This window comes from Oncorhynchus masou, chromosome 11 (assembly GCF_036934945.1).
Source record: "Oncorhynchus masou masou isolate Uvic2021 chromosome 11, UVic_Omas_1.1, whole genome shotgun sequence".
Classification (NCBI taxonomy): domain Eukaryota; kingdom Metazoa; phylum Chordata; class Actinopteri; order Salmoniformes; family Salmonidae; genus Oncorhynchus; species Oncorhynchus masou.
In genome coordinates, this window is record NC_088222.1 from 33,759,460 (window position 1) to 33,783,680 (window position 24,221).

Genomic DNA, 24,221 nt, shown 5'->3' on the forward strand with positions numbered 1-24,221 from the left:
GTAATTGCAGTTATTCCCACATCAGAAAGCTGATTTTCTTATATAAGAAAATGTATTTGAAGATATAATTGACAGTTTCGAAAGACCCGCAAGAGGTTAAAACAGGGCGCACTTGGGGTGCTTTAAGATATCGCTATGCACTCTGGGAATAACAGTTCATGTCACATATATCGTATTGGCAAGTTTTTGATTTCGGTCATCGTTGGTATCGGAGATGCTCTGCAAGTTTGAGATGAGGCTTTATAAGAACCTCACGAAATTATCATTTTCCCCTCCGCCGTTTAAAGCTAGCCACATATTAGTTTCACTTTGTTTTACACCATGGACGCCAGAAATGATTCATGGACATTACATTTTGGAATACGTGTTACTGGGTAGCAGCTAGCGAACTTGCTTGTTAGCTACCTACTGCAATTTACTTGAATACACGTTAGCTAGCAATCAAATGAAAGAAAGGTCTGAAGTTAGCTAACTTTTATGAAAAGCTAGTAACCATGTGTAGCTGACTTACTGTTGTTGGCTAGCTAGCCAAAGACAGACATTTGATACAATGTTGTTCAGCTAGAGCTGTGGAACTTACTTAGAAGCTTGGTAAAACTTAACGTTACTCAGAATAACACTCATGTTATTTTAGCTAGCTACTTGCAATAAAGGAAACCATGTATTTTACTTGCTTGTTTTTAGCTACCTAGCTAGCATTCTTCTGACTGCCGTTTTCAAACCAGATAACGTTAGATAGCAATATTACATCCTTGAGAAGTCTGTCGCCAGCCAAGTTACTCGTCTTGGGTATTTTATTTTCGTTTAAAGTTGCGGGGATATTATATCAGGAGCCAGGATATTATTGACAAGAGGCTAACATTAGCTTTCATACTGGTTCAGTGGTTGAACTTGTGGTGGCAAGGCTAGCTCCCATTGCTATAATAGTTGGATCTCGTCCTCTGTTAGCTAGCTGTCTTGATTGACAGGGACTTTCTTGCAAAGATCATCGGACCATGTTTTTGTAATGGTCTTACTTTTAAGGGACCATTGTTATTAGCTAAATACATAGCTAGCGAAACAAGAAAATTGCTGAGGATGACTGGCTCAGAAATTAATCTTTCAAATGCTGATTTGGGAGAATTTGACTCAGAAAGTCTCCCTTCAAACTCCGGTTTGGGAGACTTGCCATGGCTTTGCATGGTTACGCTGTTCATTGCCTCCATCATTACATTGATACTGTATCTAGTACAGTATTTTTACAGCGATCTACGGATACAGATGCCTGAGCAAAACAATGCTGGTTCGGGGGAAGCGGACGTTCTGTTGGGATGGGCGCTTTCACTGAACAGTTGGAAAAGTCAATGGAGAGGGGCTTGGTGCAGAGCTTTGAATGAGGAATCGACGAAGTCTGGGGTAAGTCTAACTACCGTTTGTACGACATATATGTGATACATATGTTTCCATTACTGGGCGTTACAGGTTAGCGTATTCTTAACGCCACCATGGAATTTTCAAATAACCTGCTCTTGGTGCTACTGTGGATTTAAATATTTACATTTACATTTAAGTCATTTAGCAGACGATCTTATCCAGAGCGACTTACAAATTGGAATTTCTAAGCTTTCTGTGGTTTTTGTAGAATCACCTGAAACTGTACATGAACATTTACAAGATACCCTTTTCCTCCGAAACGAAAACAAATACAGGATCGCTAATAGCAGGTTAGTTGAAAAATTCAAGTCCCATGTCGACCAATAGATTGTTTCACTTAACAGATTACTACAGAGCTGACTGTAGCTATATATATCAGTCAGTCAGTCAGTCAGTCCCTGGTAGACATGACAATGAATCCACTGTAGCCAAACAAACAATATATCAATACAGGATCTGTATGAACCTAACAAGACTTGAGTACACATGTGAGCATCGTGACAGCACAGGCTCCCAGTCACGGAATACAGTGTCAACAATCTTGATTCCCATACATTGACACTGCCTTGTTGAAACCTCATCTCTCAAGCTACTGTCAAGAGTTGAAGCTCCTGTAGCCGCAAACTGTAAGCGTGATCCAAATTGTAAAGGTGACCCATTTCTTCCATGTTCTCTAACTCTTTGACTGAAACTGTCAAAATGAAGTGTAATGTTGAGATAATGACCGTTGTTGGGGCATAGCCTATTGCTGATCACCTCCTGACCTGACCGGTGTACTCCTAACTCACACAGTGCCCAGTGCAACTAATATTAGAAGAGGACGGCCTCGAGTCATCAGAACTGGTGGTTGGCCAAGTGTCCAGCTTCAAGAAGTCTGCTCGTCAGAAGGTAAGATAGTCTGATACACAGGGACTGGCTCTCATCCAATGGTTCTCAATAAATTGCACACACAATGAAAAGCTCAGTACATTAATGCATTATAGCCCAGACATGGTTTTATCATTGTTTTTGAATGCTTATTTTCCTGATAAAATCAAGATCGAGTTAAGATGAGGAATCTGGATCAATGTTGTCATTGTTGAACCCAGTGCAGCGTCCTCATTCTCCTCCTATAGCCAGTGAAATATTTTTTATATTTTGGCAGTGTTGGCCTCTTTGACATTCATTACAGCTAGAAAAGCAAGCATTTATGCTGTTGCCATTTCCTAATCAACATGCCCTAATGTCATAACCCAGCTCTGTAGTCAATCCACTCTTCCACTGTAATTCAATGTAGAGGGGCTGATCTACTGGTGCTACAGCCATTTAACTTAATTTCAGGTCTGCAGTGGCCAATATCCTGAGTTACAATGTCCATTAACTTCACTGGCACTTCCAGACATTTCTCCCTCCCCTGAAATTGTCTGGCTGGAGCCAATAGCAGCCTCTTTACAGTTTTCATGCTGTAAGCACACTTTTACTACCTCCTCTCCAGCTCTAAGTTTATGGGATCCTTATATAACCAGCCCTCTTCTAAAAGGAAGATGAATAACAAGTTATCAATAAGATTTTCAACAATAGCATTGGCAGATTTTGTATGGAGAAACAAAGCTAAGCAACGATTTAAACTAGTCTGTGTTATTAAATGTCTGCTCAGTTTTTTGGGTGCTTTTCTATAATATTCAAGATCCAGATGCAGCTTCATTGTTCACCAAAGTCTCTGGGAGCAGAAAACAAAGGTGTGCCCTTGCCCTGCCTCCATTGGTATGTGTATGCAGTAAGACGCTTATGTAGCAGTCCCCTTATAGCCAGCCCAGTACAGATCAGCACTGTAAAACAACTCAGAACTCGAGTTCTCCAACTTCTGACTCCAGTGTGTGCAAGACAACCGGGAACTCTGGAGTGGCGAAAAACTAGCTCCGACTAGGAAAAATCATTAGAACGGTCATCTAACTCAGATTTCCAAGTGGGAAACTCTGGCATCTTTCTAGCGCTCCAACCTGAAGATCAATGATGTCATGATTTTACCTAGCCCCCCCTCCAAGTGGGAAACCCCTTTCCCCCCCAGAGTTACCAGTTGTCTTGATAGCACCATAAGGAGACTAGGGAACCAATGACAAGGAGGGTCAAGCAGGGAGAAATGGGCAGTACCCTCCTTTAATGAGATGCTTCATGTTTGAGCTTTCAAGTTCATTGTTGTCACACTCTGAGATAAGCAATACACATAGTTCCCATTAAGGAAAAACTACAGGTTAACCAATTGTAATGTGAGCCACGTATGCAGTGTTAGGCATGTTTAGCACCAAGCACCTTTTTACCTCAAATACATTTTTGAGTGTTCCCTCGCTTATTGTATGGTACTATTGTAACTATTTGCTGTCTTGTCTTCCTATAGGCTGCACGATGCAAGGTGGTCGGGGACAAGCTTCAGTTCTCCCTCAGTGCTTCACCATCAGCCATGTCTCCAGGAGATCCCTGTAGGTACAGCGTAAAGATATCTCCACTTGAACTGCAGGTAAATGAACACAACCGTTGTGATCACTACATCTGCAGCTATAATCCTTCCCATTTCAATTGGAGCTATGCTTAATACGAACAAAGGGAGAGAGAGTCAGAGGTGGCAGGGTTCCTGGTTGTCTTAATGGAGGAAGCTCTGATTTATTGAACATGACGCACTTCAGCAGAGCTTCGCTTCTGCTACGAGAATCAGATTAAATGGCGAGGACTCAGAGGTTGATAAATGCCCTCGAGACCTTGTTTAAATTACTGTCAGTGTTATGTAAAATACTGGAGGGGATGAGTTCCCAGCTCCCTCATTTTTTGGTAAAGGTGCCCCACTTTCCCTACTACCTCCACTTTTATTGTTGGAGTATAATCACAATCACATACTAATGGAATTAAGAATTTTCCACCCAAAAATAATGGTCTTTCATGCAAAACCAAGTAGAGATGGCTTGATTCATTTATTTTTGTATCACGGCCCATAACTGACTGGGCATGATTTACAGTCAAGTCTCAGGTTTACCCACAATGTTTACGCAATCTAGCCTTTGTCTCTCTGCTTGAATTAAAGTTATTTTGAAATATGGTGCTTTGCTTTTTGCCTCATTTGTGGGCCTGATCTGAATCTGCCATAAATACACATCCAGTGAGAGGTTTAATAGGATACTTTTAGGATTTTGGCAATGAGGCCCTGTATCTACTTTCCCAGAGTCAGATGGACTCGTGGATACCATTTCTATGTCTCTGTGTCCAGCATGAAGGAAGTTACAGGTAGTTTTGCGATCCATTGCTAACTAGCGTTAGCACAATGACTGGACGTCTATGGGAATCTACTAACATGCTAGCAGTTACCCATAGACTTCCAGTCATTGCGCTAATGCTAGTTAGCAATCCCTTTTAATAAGCTGAAACCTGGATTAAGTTCGGTCAGGACACCTTTGTTATTGTTTTGGATATGCTGTTGTTTTTGGGTGGTGTAGAAGGAGACTTTGTTTTTTTACAGGTCTCTTCGGTTTGGTCTGGAAAAGTCCTAGGGACAGGCCTTTCAAAATATTTTCATCCTTTTTTACGTAGCGACGAATGACTGACTAACCAACACTAGAATGGTTCTTGTTCTTGTCATGAGGAATTGTGAACAGATATACACTGAGTGTACAAAACGTTGTGAATTCCATGACATAGACTGACCAGGAGAATCCAGATTAAATCTATGAACACTTATTAATGTCACTTGTTAAATCCACTTCAATCAGTGTAGATGATGGGGGTGGTGGGAGATGTTAAAGAAGGATTTTTAAGCCTTGCGATATGAATTTTGTATGTGTGCCATTCAGAGGGTGAATAGGCAAGACTAAGTATTTAAGTGCCTTTGAACGGGTTATGATGGTACGTGCTTGACACATCTGTGGGAAGCATTGGAGTCAACATGGACCAGCATCCCTGTGGATCGCTTTCGACATCTTGTAGAGTCCATGCCCCAACAAATTGGTGCAACTCAATATTAGGAAGGTGTTCTTAATCTTTTTTTGTACACAGTGTATTTATACAGTATATTGAGACAGTGCGTGTTTCTCTTTCTGCCTCACACACTCTGTGGTTGCGCTGCTCAGTGCACTTTGGCTATGTAAACCACATAGTTCTAACATTACTGTAGTATGATTGCAGTGGAGGCATTTCATGTGACTCACGTGATGAAATCAAATAAAATGTTATCGGTCACATGCACCAAATACAATCGGTGTAGACCTTACAGTGAAATGCTTACTTACTAGCCCCAAACCGACAATGCAGTTAAGAAAAATATGGATAAGAAATAAAAGTAACACGTAATTAAAGAGCATCAGTAAAATAACAATAGGGAGACCATATACAGGGGGGTACCGGTACAGAGTCAATGTGCGTGGGCACCGGTTAGTTGAGGTAATATATACATGAAGGGAGAGTTATTAAAGTGACTATACATAGATGATAACAACTTAGAGTAGCAGCGGTGTAAAAGAGGGGGATGCAATGCAAATAGTCTGGGTAGCCATTTGATTAGGTGTTCAGGATTCTTAAGGCTTGGGGTAGAAGCTGTTTAGAAGCCTTTTGGATCTAGACTTGTTGCCCCAGTACCGCTTGCCGTGAGGTAGCAGAGAGCGCAGTCTATGACTAGGGTGGCTGGAGTCTTTGACAATTTTTAGAGCCTTCCTCTGACACCGCATAGTACAGAGGTCCTGGATGGCAGTGATGTACTGGGCCATTCGCACTACGCTCTGTATTGCCTTGCGATCGGAGGCTGAGCAGTTGTCATACCAGGCAGTGATTCAACCAGTCAGAATGCTCTCGATGGTGCAGATGTAGAAATTTGTGAGGATCTGAAGACCCATGCCAAAACTTTTCAGTCTCCAGAGGGGAAATAGGTTTTGTCCTGCCCTCTTCACAACTATCTTGGTGTGCTTGGACCATGTTAGTTTGTTGATGATGTGGACACTAAAGAACTTGAAGCTATCAACCTGCTCCACTGCAGCTCCGTCAATGACAATAGGGGAGTGCTTGGTCCTCTTTTCTTATATTCCACAATCATCTCCTTTGTCTTATCACGTTGAGAGGTTGTTGTCCTGGCACCACATGGCCAGGTCTCTGACCTCCTCCCTATAGGTTGTCTTGTCGATGATCAAGCCTATCACTGTTGTGTCATCTGCAAACTTAATGATGGTGTTGGAGTTGTGCCTGGACGTGCAGTCATGAGTGAATAGGGAGTACAGGAGGGGACTGAGCACGCACCCCTGAGGGGCCCCTGTGTTGAGGATCAGCGTGGCGAATGTGTTGTTACCTACCCTTAACACCTGGAGGCGGCCCATCAGGAAGTCCAGGATCTTGTTACATAAGGTGTTTAGTCCCAAGGTCCTTATCTTTTTGATGAGCTTTGAGGGTACTATGGTGTTGAACGCTGAGCTTTAGTCAATGAAGAGCATTCTGACATAGGTGTTCCTTTTGTCCAGGTGGGAAAGGTCAGTGTGGAGTGCAATAGAGATTGCATCATCTGTGGATCTGTTGGGGCGGTATGAAAATTGGAGTGGGTCTAGGGTTTCTGGGATAATGGTGTTGATGTGAGCCATGACCAGCCTTTCAAAGCACTTTACGGCTACAGACGTGAGTGCTACGGGTCGGTAGTCATTTAGCCAGGTTACCTTAGTGTTCTTGGGCACAGATACTATGGTTGTCTGCTTAAAGCATGTTGTTATTGCAGACTCTGTCAGGGAGAGGTTGAAAATGTCAGTGAAGACTTGCCAGTTGGTCAGCGCATGTACACGTCCTGGTGATTCATCTGGCCCTGCGGCCTTGTGAATGTGGACCTGTTTAAAGGTCTTACTCGCATTGTGTGATCACGCTCTCCACAGCCAGTCTTCTGGAACAGCTAGTGCCCTCATGCATGTTTCAGTGTTATTTGCCTTGTAGCGAGCATAGAAGTAGTTTAGCTCATCTGGTAGGCTCGTGTCATGGACAGCTCTTGGCTGTGCTTCCCTTTGTAGTCTGTAATGGTTTGCAAGCCTTGCCACATCTGACGAGCGTCAGAGCCGGTGTAGTATGATTCGATCTTCGTCAATACAGGACTCTTTGCCTGTTTGATGGTTCGTCGGAGGGAATTGCGGGATTTCTTATAAGCTTCCGTGTTAGAGTCCCGCTCCTTGAAAGCGGCAGCACTAGCCTTGAGCTCAGTGCGGCTGTTGCCTGTAATCCATGGCTTCTGGTTGGGGCATGTATGTATGGTCACCGTGGGGACGATGATGTCATCAATGCACTTATTGATGAAGCCAATGACCAATGTGGTGTTGTCCTCAATGCCATTGGAGGAATCCCGGAACATATTCCGGTCTAAGCCAGCAAAAGTCTTGTAGCTTAGCATCTGCTTCATCTCACCACTTTATTATTGATCTAGTCACTGGTGCTTCCTGCTTTAATTTTAGCTTGTAAGCAGGAATCAGGAGGATAGAATTATGGTCAGATTTGCCAAATGGAGGTCGAGGGAGAGGTTTGTATGCGTCTCTGTGTGTGGAGTAAAGATGGTCCAGAGTTGTATTTTTTTGTGTATTTTTTTCCCCACTCAGGTTGCACATTTAACATGCTGATAGAAATGTGGTAAAACGGATGATGGTTTCCCTGCATTATAGGACTATTTCTCTCTATACCATTTGTATTTAATTAACCTTTGACTATTGGATGTTCTTATAGGCACTTTAGTATTGCCAGTGTAACAGTATAGCTTCGATCCCTCTCCTCGCTCCAACCTGGGCTCGAACCAGGAACACATTGACAACAGCCACCCTCGAAGCAGCGTTACCCATCACTCCACGCGGCTTGAATTAATGCTTACGAGCCTTCTGGTACCTACCATCGCTCAGTCAGACTGCTCTATCAAATCATAGACTTAGTTATAACATGATAACACATAGAAATACGAGCCTCAGGTCATTAATATGGTCGAATCAGGAAACTATCATCTCGAAAACAAGGCGTTTATTCTTTCAGTGAAATACGGAACCGCTCCGTGTTTTATCTAACGGGTGGCATCCATAAGTCTAAATATCACATTTTTATTTGTCACATACACATGGTTAGCAGATGTTAATGCGAGGGTAGCGAAATTTATTTTTATTTATTTTTTATTTCACCTTTATTTAACCAGGTAGGGTAGTTGAGAACAAGTTCTCATTTGCAACTGCGACCTGGTCAAGATAAAGCATAGCAGTGTGTACAGACAACAACACAGTTACTCATGGAGTAAACAATAAACAAGTCAATAACACAATAGCACATTGTGTGCAAAAGGCATGAGGAGGTAGGCAATAAATAGGCCATAGGAGTGAATAATTACAATTTAGCAGATTAACATTGGAGTGATAAATGATCAGATGAACATGTGCAGGTAGAGATACTGGTGTGCAAAAGAGCAGAAAAGTAAATAAAATAAAAACAGTATGGGGCTGAGGTAGGTAAATTGGGTGGGCTATATACCGATGGACTATGTACAGCTGCAGAGATCGGTTAGCTGCTCAGATAGCAGATGTTTAAAGTTGGTGATGGAGATAAGTCTCCAAATGCTTGTGCTTCTAGTTCTGACAATGCAGTCATAACCAACGAGTAATCTAACCTAACAATCCCACAACGACTACCTTATACACACAAGTGTAAAGGGACAAAGAATATGTACATAAAGATATATGAATGAGTGATGGTACAGAACGGCATAGGCAAGATGCAGTAGATGATATAGAGTACAGTATATACATATACATATGAGATGAGTAATGTAGGGTATGTAAACATTATATTAAGTGGCATTGTTTAAAGTGGCAAGTGATATATTTTACATACATTTTCCATCAATTCCCAATATTAAAGTGGCTGGAGTTGAGTCAGTGTGTTGGCAGCAGCCACTCAATGTTAGTGGTGACTGTTTAACAGTCCGATGGCCTTGATAGAAGCTGTTTTTCAGTCTCTCGGTCCCAGCTTTGATGCACCTGTACTGACCTCGCCTTCTGGATGATAGCGGGGTGAACAGGCAATGGCTCGCTGCTGCGCCTTCTTCACAATGCTGTCTGTGTGGGTGGACCAATTCAGTTTGTCCGTGATGTGTACGCCGAGGAACTTGAAACTTACTACCCTCTCTACTACTGTCCCGTCGATGTATATAGGGGGGTGCTCCCTCTGCTGTTTCCTGAAGTCCACAATCATCTCCTTTGTTTTGTTGACGTTGAGTGTGAGGTTATTTTCCTGACACCACACTCCGAGGGCCCTCACCTCCTCCCTGTAGGCCGTCTCGTCGTTGTTGGTAATCAAGTCTACCACTGTTGTGTCGTCCGCAAACTTGATGATTGACTTGGAGGCGTGCATGGCCACGCAGTCGTGGGTGAACAGGGAGTACAGGAGAGGGCTCAGAACAAATCCTTGTGGGGCCCCAGTGTTGAGGATCAGCGGGGTGGAGATGTTGTTTCCTACCTTCACCACCTGGGGGCGGCCCGTCAGAAAGTCCAGGACCCAGTTGCACAGGGCGGGGTCGAGAGGTTGATGATGAGTTTGGAGGGTCATATGGTGTTAAATGCTGAGCAGTAGTCGATGAACAGCATTCTCACATAGGTATTCCTCTTGTCCAGATGGGTTAGGGCAGTGTGGTTGCTATTGCGTCGTCTGTGGACCTATTGGGGCGGTAAGCAAATTGGAGTGGGTCTAGGGTGTCAGGTAGGGTGGAGGTGATATGGTCTCAAAGCACTTCATGATGACGGAAGTGAGTGCTACGGGGCGGTCGTCGTTTAGCTCAGTTACCTTAGCTTTCTTGGGAACAGGAACAAATATTGCACAACCTTCAATGTTATGTCATAATTCTGGCAAATTAGGCGGCCCAGGTACACTGACTCTGCGTGCAATGAACGCAAGAGAAGTGACACAATTTCACCTGGTTAATATTGCCTGCTAACCTGGATTTCTTTTAGCTAAATATGCAGGTTTAAAAATATATAATTATGTGTATTGGTTTTAAGAAAGGCATTGATGTTTATGGTTAGGTACACATTGGAGCAACGATATGCACCGCATCGATTATATGTAACGCAGAACACGCTAGATAAACTAGTAATATCATCAACCATGTGTAGTTAACTAGTCATTATGATTGATTGATTTGTTGTTTATAAGATAAGTTTAATGCTAGCTAGCAACTTACCTTGGCTTACTGCTTTCGCGTAACAGGCAGGCTCCTCATGGAGTGCAATGAAAGGCAGGTGGTTAGAGCGTTGGACTAGTTAACCGTAAGGTTGCAAGATTGAATCCCTGAGCTGACGAGGTAAAAATCTGTCGTTCTGCCCCTGAACAAGGCAGTTAACCCATCGTTCCTAGGCTGTCATTTAAAATAAGAATGCTTTCTTAATTGACTGCCTAGTTAAATAAAGATTATTTGGCCGATTGAGGAAAAAAAAAAACATGTATATTTTTTTCACCATTTATTTGTTATGAAAACTTGAATTTGGACCTAATTAATCAGCCATTCTGATTAATTGTTCGACCTCTAGTATTAACTGACCTTCATGTCTTAAAGTAATGATGGATTATCATTTCTCTTTGTTTTTTACTTGGTATTTTACCAAATAGGGCATTTGTATTCCACCCCTACCTTGTCACAACACAACTGATTCGCTCAAATGCATTAAGGAAAGAAATTCCACAAATTAACTTTTAACAAGGCACACCTGTTAATTGAAATGCATTCCAGGTGACTACCTCATGAAGCTAGTTAAGAGAATGCCAAGAGTGTGCAAAGCTGTCAAAGCATAGGGTGGATACTTTGCAGAATCTCAAATATAAAATATATTTTCATTTGTTAAACACTTTTTTTTGGTTACTACATGATTACATGTTATTTCATAGTTTTGATGTCTTCACTATTATTCTACAAAAAAAAAAACCTTGAATGAGTAGGTGTGTCAACTTTTGACTGGTACTGTAAGTGTTCAGACCCTCTACTCAGTACTTTGTTGAAGCACTTTTGGCATCGATTACAGCCTCAAGTCTTCTTTGGTATGACGCTACAAGCTTGGCGAACCTGTTTTATCAGACTAGAGAATCTGGTTTCTTATGGTCAGAGTCCTTTAGGTGCCTTTAGGCAAATTCCAATCGGACCGTCATGTGCCTTTTACTGAGGAGTGGCTTCCGTCTGGCGACTACCGCCAAAGGCCTGATTGGTGGAGTGCTGCAGAGATGGTTGTCCTTCTGGAATGTTTTCCCATCTCCTTAGAGGAACTCTGGAGCTCTGTCAGAGTGACCATCGGGTTCCTGGTCGCCTCCCTAACCAAGGCCCTTCTCACCCTGATTGCTCAGTTTGGCAGGGTAGCCAGCTTTAGGAAGAGTTTTGGTGTTTCCAAACTTCTTCCATTTAAGAATGATGGAGGCCACTGTGTTCTTCGGCCCTTCAATGCTGCAAAAATTGTTAGATACCCTTCCCCAGATCTGTGCCTTGACACAATCCTGTCACGAACCTCTACGGACAATTCGTTCAACCTCATGGCTTGGTTTTTGCTTTGACATGTACTGCCAACTGTGGGACCTTGATAGACAGGTGTGTGCCTTTCCAAATCATATCCAATCAATTGTATATACCACAGGTGGACTCCAATCAGGTTGTATAAACATCTCAAGGATGATCAATGGAAACCGGATGCATCTGAGATCAATTTCGAGTCAAAGCAAAGTGTCTGAATACTTAAGGTCTTTCTGATTAAAAAATAAATAAAAATACAATTAGCAATAATTTCTAAACCTTTTCGCTTTGTCATTATAGGGTATTGTTTGTAGATTCAGGATTTTTTTTTTATTTAATCAATTTTAGAATAAGGCTGTAAAATTTATAAAATGTGGAAAAGGTCAAGGGTTCGGAATACTTTTCCCGAATGCACTGTATGTTTGTTGTGCTCTCCATTACTTAGAGCACAGTACAAGCAAACTTAAGTAACCCTTAGGCCTACACTGTTTCCAGTCTGATCGAAATCTACTTTTACTGATCAAACTTTTTGTTTTACTTAATCCAGGCATTTTTACCTGGGTATTTCAGTGCTATCAGAAAAAGCCTTTGTTTGGTAACACAGATTTGTCTGTACAGCCAGAGCAGAATCTAGGCATTTTGGGACAGTATAGCCCAGGGCTGTGGCGGGTAGGATTGCACATTTTGGGGAATATTCAGAGGTGGAAACTTTCCATGGGAATTAACGGGAATATATGCAAATGAATATTAATACCATTTAAATGTAGATGTTTTCTTGCATTGGATATATTTACCATATCATATGGAGACAGAAACATAAACCTTTTACCTCATCATAAGTAGACATAATTGCAAATGATTAAATCCTTCCAATATAAATAAAAATAACTATTTAGGTAAGAATTGAACTTTAACTAAATGAGTTGACTCTTCACATGGGATGATTTCAATGAACAACAAAAGGGAATACTGAATGACCCCCAATGATCATTTGCATCTGTAAAATGATAGTCTAGAAACTAAAGCTTTGGTTGACTTCCTCTCAGGCTTATGTGTCTTCTGCCTGGACCTCCTCAATGTCCACCTCTTGAACATCAGACTCCGTGGCCTCATCTTCACTGTCACTTTCCAACCTTGTTGAAGATGGCTTGTTGACAGGCTCAAAAAGCCTCAAATTTGCCCAGATGGCCATCAATTTTTCAACCCTTGTATTGGTCAGCCTGTTGCATGCTTTGGTGTGTGTTCCCAAACAAGGACCAGTTGCACTCTGAGGCGGCTGATGTTGGTGGGATTTGGAGGATGATGGATGCAACAGGGGAAGAGCCTGCATACACAAAGTCCCTTCCACCAGGTGGCTGATGGAATATGTTGGCCATATGCCATATTGCAACTCCATCCCAAAGCCTTTTCTTGGTAGTGTACTTCGCCAGACTGCCAAGAACCTTGCCCTCATCCTGGCCAAGGTGGCGAGACACAGTTGTAAAGATCTCTGCACCAGACAGGATGCTCTTGCCAGCATAGTTGGGGTCCAACATGTACGCTGAGGCAGAAGTCTGATGTATTTCAGAACTGCTTGGAGCAAAAGTGAAGTGGGCAGGGCAGTAAAGATTAGAAAAAAATGAGTAAAAAAATAAAATAAAATTCCATGTACAGAACTTTTTTGATTAATCTAAGCCAAATTCCCCAATTCCAGTGAAACATAGTTTGGGACAGTTGTGTGATGCGATAGATCCCAAATTAATACAACCACTCGCAACAATTTTTCTTTTAAAAGCACTGAGTCTGATGCAACAGATCAGAACGTTTAGCTTAAAAGGTTGGTAAACTATTAGGCTGTTTCTTTAGATTATAAGTGCAGCACACAGCAGTAGGCGCGAATGTTCCAAAATGCAATCAATTTGCGGGATAACACAAAAGTGACTGCAAATCTGATTTATGCATGTAATTCTTTAATATAAAGGTGCATTTTTATGGTTTAAATCATCTTCGCTGAACTTGAAGCTCAAGCACCGACTATGTATGCCGGTTGTAATGCGGATTAATGTGCTTTATTTTAAGAAGTTATTTGGCTACTTTAGTTGTGATACAATCCTTATCAAAACATATAGGATTATGGGCTAGGCGACATGGGGTGTGCGACTAGGATTTGAAAAAGTGCAACAACAAAAAAGGCATGCACTGTTTCTTGCCTTACTGCACATGCTGGGTGTCATTCACAAGTGATAATACATCATTCACAGGTGATAATATTGTCACACATCAGACTTCTTAATTTAATGTTGTCTTCACATATACTAAATATATGTGTGAAATTACTTTTGATTTAGGATGGACTGTTATCATGCACCGGTCTCAGAACAAAATAATCTCTGCACTTAAATTGCGTATGGAGGATGTTTTTCCTGTGGTTAATTTTTATGCTAGCCAATTAGGCTATACTCCTGTTGTAAAGAAAAACAATGGGTTTAATATTAGTAAAGTGGATAAATAAATATAGTAGGCTTAACCTATAGAAAGCTTACCCTCTTTTTAGTAGAGGCCATAAAAAACTCATGCAATTGCAAAGCATATAGAAATGTTGCACAGCATGAGCTCATGGGCTCTCATGAAGTGTTTGATTAGATTTTCAATTACATTCGCATTGATGTCAGAGTGGTTAGAAGGTCAATAGAGTGCTGAGTACCAGGCAGTTTGCACGTTTGGTATGCTACTAATGACCAGCAGCAGCGTCAGAGCTTGGAGGAGCATAGTTACTGTAATTTGACTGCAGGCATGACTCGTGGCTGCCGGTGTGCCGGTTATACAGTCACCGTAACAGCCCTAGGATGGCTCAGTCACTAGTACAGTTCTACCTTTGACGATCACCTCCACTCTCTCTCGCTCACTCACTCTCTCTCACTTACTCTCTCTGTGCTGGACTGCTCAATTACAGCTGATTGTGTTGGCTTGCACTCTGAGCTGTGTGTGTGTGTGTGTGAAATGGTGTTGTTGCTTATGGTGGTTCTGTTGCCCTCTGTTCCCCAGTTGGACTTGCAGATGAGGGAGGCTGAAGGGCAGGTGCAGGTGGTCTGGGGGGTGTGCCATCTCGAGACTTGGGACCTGCAGCTCAGCCCCAGCTTCACACAGGTACAGCCTGCCGTCTCAGTTGTAGTGTTAAAGGCAATACACATTTGAAAAAACGACGTAAGCGCTTCAATACTTCTTGAGTGTAAACTGCAAACCTGAACATGTTCCTTTAGGATGTATCCCAAAACCATCAGTCCAGACAAGTCAAAGTGTAATGGCGATGATTGCTAGTGATATGATGGGATAGTTGATTGGTTTGTTTGTTGTACGTCTCTGTCAGGACCATGCCACAGGCCCCAGTGTGGCTGCAGTAAAGGACAGGCTGAGACAGCTGCTGTGTGCGGTGCGTCCCTCCATTATGCTGAGTTGCAGGCCTGCTGAGGCCACAGAGGTCAAGGTGAGAGGAAGACATACGATAACAAAAACACTGCGTCAGCACATCGTGCTCCTGTCACCCCGTGGCCATCTCTATACCTCTCCATTGATTGATGTGCTGAAGCTTACATAGCAACATTGATAGGTTGCTTAGTCTCTACACCCCACGTTCTTGAGTCAGATGTGTTAGTGCTGAGCTGGAACAATAGCCTGCACACCCTCTAGCTCTACATTTCTACTCTGCACTACATGGCATATGGAAGTGCCTAGTATCGCCATGTTCTGTCACCTTTTCTAGGAGGCCCGTAACAAGGTGACATCACCGCCCAAGCCCCCCCGCGCTCACGACTGGAAGCTGCTGGTAAAGAATATCCGGGTAACGTGTAAGGAGCAGGAGGACGGTGCTGCAGGTGAGCGACACCACTGGCTCACAACCTGGTTCGACTATGGAAACATGATCAAAACACTGAAGTTTTGTTACAGCTCCAAATGTGCCTCATCTTGAGGTGGCTGCCAGAAGAGATGACTGCATCATGAACCCAAGGAGCCACTGAGACTTGTTATTTTCTGACCTCTGTTGAACCCTAATCATTGTGGTTCTAAACTCTCCTACAGTAGCAGGGCTGGTATAGCTGTAGCTCATCACCCCACAGCAGGGGCAGAGCGTATCTCCCTGAATAGATTACCATTGATAAATTAATTTGTGGCGGTCACCACTTCTCACCCCCATGGCTTCTTTTTCATTAAAGCAAAGTGGACAATTATGCTGCTAGGATTTTTGAAATTGGCTGTGACCCAAAGCTGAGGAGGCAGCAGCTTTTTGGTGTGTGCTGTCTGAAAGGCTCTACATAACTGCAGATAATTAATGAATTAAAGCAATCCAGGTCCCTTTCATTGAGTTTCAGCCTGGCTTGCCAATCACTAGTGTAGTTTCCTGTTATCTTGTAATGGCTCCATTCCCCTTAGTTTAGCCTCAGTCCGGCCTGAAGCTGAGTGTTTAGTTGGCCAATGGCCAGGGCAACTTGTGTCTCTACCAGTTGATGCATTATTCATTCTGTTACAAGCCTGATAGCCAGCGCTGCTTTATCTCAGTCATTGACATGTAAAGATACTGGTCACGAAGTCACTCAAAGTTATTAGCATGCTATTAAACTAAAGTGTTCAGACCATGGAAGTAGAATGAACTCATTGTAGTTCTGTGGTTCAGACATCTAAAGTCAATTTGATCAAATGTTCAAAAATCATAATGCTCATAAATTGAGTTGTCAGTGTACTGTATTGACTGGTGTTTCATTATCCCCAACCCTAATTGATTTGCATGTGAACATGCATTTCTGTTAAACTCATCTTCTGTTTGCACTTTGCAGGCAGTCTGAATCCCCTGTGTGTGCTGCAGCTAGATGACCCTCCACAGAAACTCTCCACTTCAGTCCTACAGAACACAGCCAGTCCAGCCTGGGACCAGCCCTTCATCTTGTGAGTCCAGCTCCAATGCTGCCAGAAACCGTCTTTACAGACCCGGGTCTATAGGGAAAGCAAAAATGTATTTGTAGCCTGTGAGCTCAATCGCTTAGTAAACACTTGCCACCGGTTGCGTAATATCCAACCCACAGTTCTCCTCTCTCCCTCATTGTCTTAGTTACTCATTTTCAGTTTAGTGAATGTTTCTCTTTCTCTCATCAGTGAGCTGAATGGACAATCAAAAGAGCTGAAAATTCAGCTGCTGGATGATGGGAAACCACAGGAGAGTAAGTGTATCTTTGTTTTGAATCTCTGTCTTTAGGTACAGGGAGAGGGAATGATGCTAATAATCTGTCCCATACGCACCCACAATAGTTTTACTTTGAAATTGTTTTTAATAACAATGAAAGCTTTGTCTGACAGTTAAAATGTCCTCTGTATCATGTTGTCTGCCATTTTACTCATTTATTGTTCCTGTAGGTATGAAGTCTTGTAATCGCAAACTGATTGTGATGTGTTGTCTTCCTGACAGACTCCATACTGGGTCAAGTATCTGTGCCTTTTGATCTGGTGAAGAAGCAGCCCAAAGGACAGCAAACATTTACAATCATGACCAAAGACCAAGTGACAGGGTCACTTACTGCTGAGGTAAGAACTAGCTTTTTAACTACTTAATGCATATCATATTCAAGTCTATCCAACACATTGTTTCACACAATGTTTTTGAAGTTTTATTGAAATTCCAATCAGTTATACTTGAACACGTGTGATAATCATGTCTTTACCTTCTTTCTTTTGTACCACAGTTGACCTACCTGAAACCCAGTGAGGTGCGGTCGTGGCAGTCCCCTACTCCAGCCCCCACTAAGAGAGTGGAGATGGACCGCACAGTCATGCCCTGCGGTACTGTGGTCACCACAATCACTGCAGTGAAGAGTAAACCAGGTCGACCACTACTGCCTGGACTAAATATAACCCAGCGTACGTATTGAAGTAACATTTTAATCTGGAACACTAAAAATATGTCAATAAGAGACTCATTTGGAGGTCCTTATCCACATACTACAGACGACCATTCTCTGGAGCTTTGATGTTCAGGCATTTTTTTTATTTTTTATTTATTTATTTATTTCTTATAAAATTGTATCACTTTTTCTCCCCAATTTCGTAGTATCCAATTGTTAGTAATTACCATCTTGTCTCATCGCTACTCATCGCCAGTACGGGCTCGGGAGAGACGAAGGTCGAAAGCCATGCGTCCTCCGAAACACAACCCAATCAAGCCACACTGCTTCTTAATACAGCACGCCTCCAACACTGAAGCCAGCCGCACCAATGTGTCGGAGGAAACACCGTGCACCTGGCTACCTTGGTTAGCGTGCACTGCGCCCGTCGCCCCACGGACCTCCTGGTCTCGGCCGGCTGCGACAGAGCCTGGGCGCGAACTCGGTCTCTGATGGCACAGCTAGTGCTGCGATGCAGTGCGCCCTAGACCGGATTTTCGGGCATTTTGACACAAATTACTGTCTCTAGGCTAAGCCTTACTATGAGATGTTGCTTACAGAAGATGGACTCAGATCATTTTAAATCAAATGTATCAAAAATAAAAAATATATATTTGTATAAGTTATTAGTTGATAAGCCACTTATCCAAGTGATCTTGTATGTTTTCAGAGACCCCCTCCAATCCTCCCAGAGGCACCAAGTCCAAGGTGTCAGGACGAAGGGTGTCGGAGCAGCCGTCCATGCTGGGGACCATGGGGAGCAAGGCCTTGTCCTCCTCCGACACAGAGCTACTCATGCTCAACGGGACCGACCCCGTGGCCGAGGCTGCCATCCGCCAACTCCACGAGTCCGCCAAGCAGAAGCTCAAGTCCCCGGTCAAGAAGAGCACTATCATCATCTCAGGAGTGACCAAGGTACCATAATACATAGGATTTATATAGGGCTTTTCTGAAAGCCAAATATGTACCTTACAGAGCAGCTAGGCAGTACACTCTACCTCTAATAGTGGGTTTTCTGTTCTGTACTCCATTTCCCAGACTCCTCTGTCTCAGGATGATGAGATGGTTCTGATGGCGGGCTATGCTGCTGCGATGGATGCCACTATGTCGGAGGGGGGATCTCAGGAGATTGCTGTGGCAACTGCATCAGTACTAAAAGCCAGTAGCAAACCCCTGGAGGTGTCGTCAGACCCCCAGGAGGGTCCCAGTGGAGTGGCCCAGGCTCAAGCCCAGCAGGCCCCGGAGGACTTGGAGTGCCAAGCAGGACAGGGCACAGACCAAGATCCAGACACAACCTCCATGTCACTATGCATCTCAGAGTCTGGATCCAAAAAGAGCAGAGGTGAGATGTGATGGAATGTGCCCTATGCCAGCTCTGTGCAGACAGATCTCATTGCTGGGTTTATTTTTGGCCTTTTTCTTTCCTACAATATTCTACTGGGCATATCACTTTCTCTCTCTTTCCATGTCATGTATCTAATTTCTCATCATTCCTTCCTCCTGACACAATTTATCATGTCTTCCCTTGTCACTTTCTTCTTTGCCTTCTTAGAGGAAACTAATCAGAAATGATTTCCAGAAGAGTAAGTCACCTCCCGAACAGCTGTTAGTAGCTTGACTAGATTAGAATGCTATCCCTCTGTGAAATGTGACATTCACATTTGCTTTCAGATGGTATAACATCCATTCAATTGTAGGCCGGAGCAGTGCCTCGTTTGGTTGTCAGGAGCAGTTATAGGCGCATTCTGTCATGGTTGGTTCTATTTTTCAAGTCCAGGTTTATTAGTTAATCCACTTTCTCTTTTTGACCTTGTCTTTGTCCGTGTTTGATTGTCCTTGTTTTCAGCTTGTCCTTGTTCAATGGTGTTTGTGTGTGTTTGTTGTTTACCCACTTACCCTAATTTACTCCCATTCATCAATATGTGGTTTGCATAAAGGTGTGGTTCACCTTTCTTCTCCTCCCAAGATAAAATGATAGGTATCTAGATGTATCTGGCAATGTTTTGTATTGAAGCGTGTGTCAAGTTTCCTAAACTAAGGGTGAACGTTGGCCCACATATTCACAGTATCTCTTGCATATAACTTGGCTCCAATTTATGAGGTGCATTGTGCAAACAAGAATTCATGTTTTTTTCCCTATTGTATTAGTGAATATAGACTGGGATTATGAGGGTAGAGGACACTATCTGACAGTTACTGTCAGCTAGAACAGCAGTCCCTGGCCATCTTCTGAAAATTTTGTAAACACCATCTTAAATAATACCCCCCCAAAAACAATTTACAAAAACTTCACCTGCACTTAACCCCCCCTTCTACCTTGACTGATAGAAAGTACATTTGTGATACGTGGTTGTCTTAAGATGAATGCACTAACTGTAAGTCGAGCGTCTGCTAAATTACTTAAATGTCAAATTAATTATATTAATTTAGGACAACCTCCTCTGGTTTCCTTTTCTCCCTCCCACCAGGAGGCAGCTTCCTGCACAGGAGTGCCAAGCTGTTCTTCCGCCGGCGCCGCCAGTGCAAAGACCCGGGGATGAGCCAGTCGCACAACGACCTGGTGTACTTGGAGCAGCCTGTGACGGTAGACCGGGAGAAACGCACGTCCACCTTCAGCCGGATGCTGAACCGCAAGCTGCTGCCCACGAGCAAGAGCACAGCCAACGGCTCCACCACCACCCAAACAGTGACACCTGTTCCTACCCCAGGGGAGCAGCATGCAGCCTGACCTCCAGCCCCCCCACTCTACCACCCCTACCACCCTCTGCTTCTCCTCTAGGCCTCTAGCCCACCTCTCCTTCCCCTCTGGGGCTCCAGTCCCCCTCTACTTCCCCTACGATGGTCCTCTACCCCCCCTCCACTCCACCACCCTCTCCTTCCACTCCGATAGTTCTCCATCCCCCCACTCCACCACCCTCTCCTTTCCCTCCGATAGTCCTCCACCCCCCCACTCCACCACCCTCTCCTACCCCTCCAATAGTTCTCCACTCCACCACCCTCTCCTTTCCCTCCGATAGTCCTCCACCCCCCCACTCCACCACCCTCTCCTACCCCTCCAATAGTTCTCCACTCCACCACCCTCTCCTTTCCCTCCGATAGTCCTCCACCCCCCCACTCCACCACCCTTTTCTTCCCCTCCGATAGTACTCACCACCCTCTTCTTCCCCTCAGATAGTACTCACCACCCTCTTCTTCCCCTCAGATAGTCCTCCATCCCCCCACTCCACCACCCTCTCCTACCCCTCCAATAGTACTCACCACCCTCTTCTTCCCCTCAGATAGTACTCACCACCCTCTTCTTCCCCTCAGATAGTCCTCCATCCCCCCACGTTGCCTCCACATCTACCACCTTGCACTGACTGATAGACTCCACTTCCTGATCCGTGAATCCTCCATTACTGGTTGGAAGGCAGTATGGAGGTAAAATATTCTCTTTATCTCCCTCCCTCCGGCTCTTCCACAAACTTCACTTTTTTTTGTAGCAAGAAATATTTGAAAGTGTTTTTGGGTAATGCTAATTTGAAATGTTTTTTTTTCACCTCCATGCCATTTCATGATAATATTTTTGTAATTTAAAAAAAATACATATTCTCTATTTGTGGCCTTCTAAACCAGAAGAATAATCTACTTGTGGCCAACCTGCACCCTCATCCTATTAGTGTAGTAACACAGAACAATGAGACAGATATTTCACCGGATGTATAAATGTGAAGCATCTGGTTGGTGTTTCCACTCACTACCAAATATGGTTATGAGAGAAAGCCAAGTGGTTGTCAGCGGGAGAAGATGGAGTGAGATGGATTTTGGCCAACCTCCTGCTAGATTTCTCATTGATTAAACATTTATGTCCATACAGTTTTCTGCTTCCATAACTAGAATCGGTAACAAACCGAGTGGACTACACTTTGTAGACTTTACCCTTTGCCAAAGTTTTGAAAATGCCGTTGTTTTGGAGTGCAAAGGCGATTTGTTATTGCACACGCGCACTTCATAGTAGGCGTTCCCGAACGGAAATATTAAAATAAATTCTATAAAGCGCTAATAAGATCTCACTAGCTCGTGCTTGGCTCTGCCCACCTCCTTGTTTGTTCTGCCCAGTATGATTAATTTGCTCCCATTGGAAACGACAGGCTCTGGTCTATTTTGGGTTGGTTATAAAAATATTTGGTAGTGGGGTCAACCCTGACCTTTGACCTCTTAAAGGGTCCGATTGAAATGTGGCCCAGAGGTACCAAAGAAGGAGAGAAGAGTGGTGTTGACATGATTTGCACACATTGCTAGATACATTTTCTAGGTTTTACACTCAAGGTGTGATTTAAAAAAAAAAAAAGCTTTTTAAGAGTAATTACTTGAACTGCTCTTGTGATAACCTCTCTGTATAAATATCAAGCAGTTTGTGGAGGCACTTTGTGATTGAGAGAGGAGTTTGTGTTGACAAAGGGAGACAGTTTGTTCCACTGCAAGGCTGATACTAGTGGGAGATGATAAAGCCTAACATTTTAATTCAAGACATCTTATCAAAAGTATACAAACTTCAGAGCTACTGAGAAAATCTTGCCAGACTAAACATTTCAGACATCAACAGTTATGGCAGTTCTGTGTAAGTTATCTTTTGATGTCATTGGTTATCTCATACAGTTTTGTAAAGTCCAAAATTACACTTGGTAATAAAGAATTGGGAATTTCCACCATAAACACTATTTCAAAACAGTGCAGTGACATTATGGAAAATATGAAAATTGCAATTTTCTGTTTGATAACATTTTAAAATATTTTTTTGCTTTGTGTTATCACTTTTCCTTTAAATATTGCAGTGTTTTAAATGCAATTTCCTCTAGTCTTCTGACCTAAAGATTCCTTACACTACAACTGCCTGGGGTTGGTGAGGTAGAAAATGGAACCCCAGTGACATCATGCTGGGAGAGGGAACGAATGTGACACTACCTCAAGGCATACTTGTTGCAGTGTTCACTAAAAACACAGGGGTCATTCACTCATGCGTTTCTGCTGTTTTTTGTTTTAAAAATGAAATGTAACATATCAGCGCTTTAAACATTGTCTCAACAGAAAGGATGATACATCTTTGGGAAATCTGAATGGTTTGACTGCTTTGAGATTTTATCTAGCTAATGATTGTACTTTTATTTAAGCAGGTAAATTAAATGAGTTGTTTTAAGATAAATTCCCTGCCAACTACTGTTTTTATTCTCATTGAATGAGCCTACTGAGAGGACTGCTATACTGTTATGGACATGATGGCAGTACTCAACATGGACATAGTAGTCAGATGCCCTACTGTTTACAAGGCTTTTGAAGAGACTGGAGAACAGTTGTTCTACCTGTGTAGTAGTGACAAACTGTAGTGGGATTCCCTCTTGAAAATGGTCAATTCTTCAGGTATGACCAGTCTTCGAATGACTTGGGACATGCTGTCCCAGAACAGCAGTAGCTGTGCTATCTATACCTATGATCTGGTGTTTTCAGAGGACTTGAGAATGTTGCTGAGTGGCATTAAAATGACAAAGAGGAGCCAGTTGGATTTCCCCTCAACAACCCATATGAAAACCTAATCAATGAGCTGTGTTTTTATGATATCCTTGGATGACTGATTACACTGGGGTATCTGGTTGCTGAAAAAAAGGGTATGCCATTTGTGTTGATCTTGAACAACAGCATTAACTAAGTTCTCTGTCTGCTGCAGATACTGTATGGGTTATGTGTCCATATTATTCTTTTTTTTACGTCCCTCCTGTGAAGTATGAACGAGTGTCAAACGCCTCAGATCCTGTAACCGGTCACATATTTGTACAGTGTGGGTCAAATATTGACGTAAGCTCCTGGAAGGGTTCCCAATGAGCTGACTGCTCCTTGTTTCAGTAAATAAGGTCCCTTTTAAAGCCATCTTGCAGCTAGAGGTGTATGCCGAAACCCAAAGTCATCTTTAAACCTTGTTAAAACTTCAGAAAAGAATGTGGGGAGTTTTAAACATGCAAACTTGATTCTAAGCCTAATCAATGGCAACTGACAAGTGCAAGATTATGCATTTCAATAAGCAGTGGGCCTGTATATTATTAAACAGCTTGCTGACATTTTATATTGTCTCTGTGAAACGTACAGAACCTGGTTGCCTGCTAATATTTAATTCCAGTCAATGCCATGCAGGGATTATGACTAATTATTGACATATCAGGTTTAACATCTTGAGCAATAAATATTAACTGAATAACCACTCAAGTGTGCGGTTTTCTTTGAATCTCTGTGACAAAATGCTTATTGTCTTTCTCTGATTAATAGTGCTATATGTATTTTATGTTTGGAGGCCACACCTGTTTTAAGCAATTACATTTTAACGTAATGTAGACCTAGTGCATTCAAATATGTGCGTTAATTGTGTAAAGAAATCGAGT

General features: G+C 42.8%; 1 protein-coding gene across 1 annotated transcript; it reads left to right on the forward strand.

Moving 5' to 3' along the window:
* Window positions 1-24,043, forward strand: LOC135548574 (C2 domain-containing protein 2-like). The gene is made up of 13 exons (XM_064978322.1): window positions 1-1,395; window positions 2,206-2,301; window positions 3,788-3,907; window positions 14,933-15,034; window positions 15,255-15,371; window positions 15,648-15,759; window positions 16,717-16,825; window positions 17,033-17,097; window positions 17,343-17,458; window positions 17,617-17,791; window positions 18,485-18,729; window positions 18,853-19,156; window positions 20,283-24,043. Exons 1-13 carry the CDS (start codon window positions 1,078-1,080, stop codon window positions 20,540-20,542), a joined length of 2,139 nt encoding a protein of 712 aa, XP_064834394.1. The 5' UTR covers window positions 1-1,077; the 3' UTR covers window positions 20,543-24,043.
* Window positions 24,044-24,221: the final 178 nt, after the last annotated feature.